General features: G+C 41.1%; 1 protein-coding gene across 11 annotated transcripts in view; it reads right to left on the bottom strand.

Moving 5' to 3' along the window:
• Positions 1-392: 392 nt before the first annotated feature.
• Positions 393-6,000, bottom strand: part of LOC103625095 (calcium-activated potassium channel subunit beta-2) — a 143,043-nt gene continuing 137,435 nt past the window's right edge. For 5 of the 11 annotated variants that reach the window (XM_017726913.1, XM_017726914.1, XM_017726915.1 and 2 more), the window contains one exon: positions 393-2,557. In XM_017726913.1, the coding sequence (XP_017582402.1) occupies positions 2,273-2,557 (285 nt within the window). In that variant the 3' untranslated portion in view covers positions 393-2,272. The remainder of the gene's footprint in view (positions 2,558-6,000) is intronic. The other 6 variants (XM_017726906.1, XM_017726909.1, XM_017726911.1 and 3 more) reach the window with 2 other exon arrangements.

The following is a 6,000-nucleotide window of genomic DNA, read 5'->3' as shown; positions in this document are numbered from 1 at the left end:
AATGTCAGGAACAATCAGCTTCCCTGTCACCGAGCGAAAATACACAAATACAGGCACCAAAAATGTCACAAGGCACATAAATCACGGTGCAAATGGCCAGCATAAGTATTGGTGATGGCGTGGAAAAGCCACCACATCAGAGCTCAGTGCTGCCAGGGCCATGTAGCATTTCTGATTTGGGAATTGTGATCGGCAGCACAGTCCAGTCCCACTGATGTTGAGGTTCTCAGGTGTCCCAGTGCCGGCTTCTGCAATTCCAACACACTGACCAAAACCTCTTTTTTGCAAATGAACATTTATGAATTCCCTGGTCCACCAGCACTCCTCTTTTCTTGGTAATAGAAGCTACAGAAAACAGTTTGATGAAACAAGCCAGATCTGAAGGCAGAAGATATTGAAATCTGGAAGATTTAATTTAATATTTTTATTACATATTTTTGGAACCTTCATTATCCCCCCACCCTCCAGGAATTTAATTACCTAAGGAAAATTATACTACTGATTACAAGATTGCAGGTTTATTTTCACTGCTGAGAACTCATATTTTTTTTTTTTTTTACAGCTCACATTACACTTGCATGACTTGTTTTGTAACATCTTGAAATTTTTAATGCTATGATGCGGAAAGGTACTTACATATATAGATGAACTAGGCAGAATACTTGGTTTTCAGTCTTTTTGAAGGGAAAAATGTTATTTTCTTGGTTTGAGTAGGCCTGTATGTATTTTCTTTGAGCTACTGGGTAATAGGTTCACAGGATTTCTCCCAGGATGTGCCTTGTGTTTTTCCTTCAGGCTGGGTGCAACATGAGAAACTGAGAGAGGTGTCTTTAAAACATAAGAAGGAATGTTTTCTATAGGGGAATAAAAATAAATTATGCAGACATTGTGACTACAGTGTGTATGAAATTAAATTGGCAAGTATACTGTGGTAAATATTTGACAGATAGGACAACAATTTAGCCAGATTCTCAGTTCTTCCAATAAATCATTGCACCTGGGTCTTGTAAATCATAATTCATATCAGCCAGCACTGCATAGTGAGATAAGGTCAGGAGAGATTTCCAAATGTGTTATGATGATTATCTAACAATTCAGTTAATAGAGACATAGAATTGTATGAGATTTTTGTCATTTCCCATGTCATAGCAACAGAGACCTTTGACTGAAACACCATCATGAATATTGGATAAGATCCTGCAGTGCTGCTCCTCCATGTTATGATATTATCCAAGGATGAAGGTTACAAATACATGAGTTGTACTGTTCATTTTTCAGTGGGTAAAAACAAAGAAAAAAACCCCCATAAACAAGTTTCAATACACAACTAGATATAATATAGCTTTTTCTTTATATATATATATCTGTATATATATCAAGTAAAAAAATCTAAAATAGTTGGAAGTAAAAAATGAAAAAATAGCTGATAGTGTTATTTTTTTCTTTACAGTGATATGGTAGCAAATACAAGACAAATGAATAATAAACCTTTACATAAGGAGTTCTGGTCCCACCTCTATCAATAGGGCTCAGACTAGAATACAAAATGGAAAAAGGTGTTTTTTGCTTTTTGGCTACAGCTTCTGCAAGTGACAAAAACAGAGGAAAATCATAGCACTACACAAAATAAAACTCCAAAGTGTTTTCCAAAAGACCTTAAACACCATAGGGTACAATTGACTTCTGAACTGAGGGAGCAAACACAAAGCATCACCAAGTCCTACTGAGGCTGAAAATACTGTACACTTATCCTGACCTCAAAATACATCCCTTTTGTGCCATTTTACCATAAAAAAACCCCCATATCAATGCTTTTTTCACCCCCCTCTGCAGCCAATATTTAAAAAGCCAAAGCCACAAATCCAAGGAATGGACTGAGGCAGATGTGAGACTTCAGTGATGCACAAGTGGTCGGCTGCCCTTTGTCCAGCAGTGAATTTTCCCCAGAATCCTTTACACAGAAAACATCAACTGACTAAAGCTTGGCCAATGGTCACACTGAGCCCTATCTTGGGTGTAGAAAAGAAAGTACTAATCCCAGCATAAAACAAGATCATAGAGACAGTCAACACAAAACAGTAACTTTTTCAGTCGTCTGCATAATAATAACATCATGTTTGCATATAGAACAGCTTTTGCATTATTGCTCTACTTAGAAGAATACAGTAAGGAACTTATACCAGACTTGCACATTACAAACTTAAGGTTCTTTGGTGAAGAATGAGAAAAACAGTATTTTCGCTGTAATTAAATTTCAGAGAAGTTTCCTTTCCTATCTGCTGATCCTTTGGATTCTCTCGCAGAGCAGGGAAAGGTATTGAGTCAGCTTCACCATGGCGACGATGGCGACCCCGCCGATCATCATGCAGGTGGGCCAGAACAGGGAGTGGAACAGCACGTTGGAGCTGTACAGTTTGGTTAGGATCACGTTCTTCTGAATGCCCTCGGGGTCGTAGAAGCAGGAGAAGCGTTGGTACTTCCTGAAGTTTTCCATCACCACATTCACCAGCGACATGGATTCTTCGTAATTCTTCCCGCACTTGGGGATGTACGAACACTGGGAAGGAATCACAGGGAGAAAAACACGTCTCCAAAGCTGTTGCAATGTCTGTTTTCAGGTGGCAAGCAGGGAAACCCCGAGGTGATTATGCTTTTCATAACAAGAGTGGAATACTATTACACTAATAATAAATATATCACAGCAAAACCCAATATTTTCCACATCTACAGAATTTCCCGTTGGAGAACCTCCAAGTGCTGTTCAAACATTAATGCATTAATCTGCACGGTGCCTTGTGAGATAGGTGAATATATTATTATTGCTAATTTACACATGCAAAAATAGAACTGATGAAGTACCTCTTCATCTTAAGTGGCACACATATGCTAACAGTTAGATGGGTAATTGACTTTCTGTAAATACGAATCTGGTAGTTTAGATCTCACTTGGCTTGGATCAAAGTGATCACAGGGGGCACAGGATTTCACTCAGAGCAGAGAGGGATAAGGGGAGACCTTTATACAAATTTTCCCACGGGGGTAATGCCTCAGTTAGAGACAAAGAGGTAGTCTAGGTCTTCCTACTGACTTTCATTCAGTCTCTAGCTGAAGATCAACCTGGTTGCTGGGGTGGCTCTTAGTGCTGTTTTTTGCTTTTGACCCCAGCATAAGTCCAACAGCTCCTTCTTTCTGATAATTTAATGAGAAAGGGAGTTTTGCAAAGGAAAAAAAGATGTTTTGATTAAAATAATGTGACCCATGGGTTTTGATTATTATTGTTTTAATGTACATACTTTGTAAATGTCCCTCCATTCTTTTTCATGACGTGCTGTGACTTTTTTTAGTAACACACTGCAACAAATCTCTAGTCCTAATTATGATTGAAGGATTAACCTCGTAACAGGATATGATTGATTCATTGGCAAGTTATTAACACAGAATATGATTTGAAGCATGGCAGAGAGATTGTCTGGCGTTAGCAGACTGCAGCATTAATGGTGGAGCGTGGCCACACTGCCATTATGAATATTTCATAGAGCTCTGGAAATTAGAGATGAAAAATATCAGAGCATTAATATCTCATCCATCTTCCTGCTGGTGCATGTCTGCTCCCTATAGGATATTCTCTTGTACCCTGACCAAATTTGTCTTAAATGTCCAAAGTCACGAGCCCTTTTCCAGTGCCCATGAGTCTTTAATAGATCATAATCTACTAAGCAGGGGAAATTTCTCAGTGAAACATTCCTCATTTTCTCTTAATAAATTATCTGTTATCACTGTCATAACAGCAGTATTTCCAGTTCAGATGGGTTTGTGTTGTGTTTTTTTGGGGGGTTTGGGGTTTTTTTCCTTGTCATTTTTGTGCTATACATTTTTATTTCTGGAATTGCCGTGAAGTATCCTGAACGAGGTGATTAAATAAGAACTTGGCCACTTTTGCCAAAATACAATTTCCCCTTGACAGAAAATGGAAAACATAGAAGCCCAAATGAGGAAAGATTCCTGGGGTCTAATTCTGTAGAAGGTCCCAGGAGTGCAGCAAGTCCGAGTGTTTTCAAAGGGGACCTGATGCTGAAGGAGAATTGGAGACATTTCTCCTACACCTGCTGGCACAGAGCACCAACCATGTTGGGCTGCCCATGATGGAAGGTCTGGGAGCATGAAACTGTGAAGTGCAGCTGTGCTAGGGAAGTTTATTTTGCCTCTCATGCAGACTCCTTGTGCTGAAGCCATCTCTCTCTCCAGGCTGTGGTCTCCCAGGTGCTCTCCAAGGCATGTGTGCCCTTTACTCTGTGTGCTATCTGCCTCACTCTGGTTCTCCTGAGATGCTGGAGACATCTTGGCCTTGGCTTTGAGTAGGTCCCTAGGACAAGGACATTAAACTGTGGTTGTGGAGTGCTCCTGGCCTCCTTCAACATCTTGGCTTCCCCAGTGAGATCCCAGGGATAGCACAGGGCTGGCTCTGCTGTTTTTCATAGGTGATTGGCAAACAAGTAGGAAGACTCAATAATGGGATGTATTGATGTTTTCTTTGTTTTCAATAGCTTTAATTTTCAGTAGTTTTCTCCAATGCTTGGCAAGGAATTTTATATCCACAACTGTTATGCTGTACCTGTGCACGTAGACAACCAAATCTGCGCCGCTTTATGGCACTTCTGCATTGTCCAACACTTGGAAATCTGCAAGTAAACAATGTCTGGTGCTCTACCTCAGGTGAAGATTCTGTGATATAGCATGAGAAAGGTGGTTCTTATGCTCCTTGCAATCTGAGCACAAGAAGGATCTACCAGACTCCTACAAAGAGAAGTTGTTATTAACGTTTTCATCTCTACTTTCCTAATATAAAGAACTGGGTAGACGTCCTGTCTGAACTACCTCTGGACACATCCAGCCCAGTGCTCTGCTCAGCGCTCAGGAACTTGTCCAGTCAGGTTATGAATATCTCCAAGGATGGAGTTCACACAACTTCTCCAGGCGAGCTGGAGGCAGTTTCCTCTAAATCAATGATGTTACACTGAAAAGGCTGTTGCCACAAAAGCCCCCAGTTCAGGCTGGGCAGTGAAATACACAACTCTTATCATATGTCTGTGGCTGGGATTGCAGTCCAAGCTGAGCCTGGAAACTTAGGATATGCTGTGGCAATCTTTGTGAGAAAGTGGTCAGGATGTCAATTTACATCTCTTTTGGAAAAGGCAACAGGTTTGGAGAAGGGTTGAAGGACGAGTTCTGTGTCTGAGTTGTCCTGAATTGATTCCTCCAGATGGAATTCTCCAGTTCCAGCCCTGAAATGGGTCTACTGGAATCCACAGGTGAACACCTCTGCTTCCCCTCCCTGCACCAGGCAAACTCCTTCCTGGCCTATAAATACCTGAGCCTTCAGTGGCAAACCCTGAGAATCCCCATCATCTCAGAGTCTCAGGCAGTAACAGGTGATTTTGGTGATTAAATCCTTCTTGTTATCTCACTAATGGAGAACTGATATAAATCAGCAGTAGCTCCTATGACATGAAAAGAATCAAAATTACATAACATGAGATCAAAATGGGGCCTCTCTAATTGCTTTAACTACCACAGCCCTTCCTCATGGTGACAGCCTGGCTCCATGGCCAATTTACCTCTCACAGAGGCTGCTCCAGCCTCTGGCAGCTGAGGAAGAAAAGTGCAGCTGTGGAAGCATTTAAACCATTTTGTCTGTAGTATTGACAAGGGGCTGGGCTTGTCCTAAAGGCTAGAGATAAAGTACAAACAGTGAGAGCAATGAAAAGCCAGAAAAAGTCTCATGTGCTTTTCTTGAAAAGACTCGAGCAACTTGACAGATATCCACTGACTTCCCACTGATTCCCACCGGAGACTGGCAGCAGCATGCTGTAGATCTCTGTATAAATTGTACCTACTCCTTACTCCACCTTCTGAGCTGACAGCCAGGTTAGACAGCAATTCTCCTGAATAAATCATTATTTAAGATCAAAGTGGATTTTGCTCCGTCCGTGCTGGCTGGGG

Source organism: Corvus brachyrhynchos, unplaced genomic scaffold (assembly GCF_000691975.1).
Source record: "Corvus brachyrhynchos isolate BGI_N302 unplaced genomic scaffold, ASM69197v1 scaffold162, whole genome shotgun sequence".
Classification (NCBI taxonomy): Eukaryota; Metazoa; Chordata; class Aves; order Passeriformes; family Corvidae; genus Corvus; species Corvus brachyrhynchos.
The sequence above is the reverse complement of the archived record's forward strand: the minus strand, read 5'-3'. Positions and strand labels throughout refer to the sequence as shown.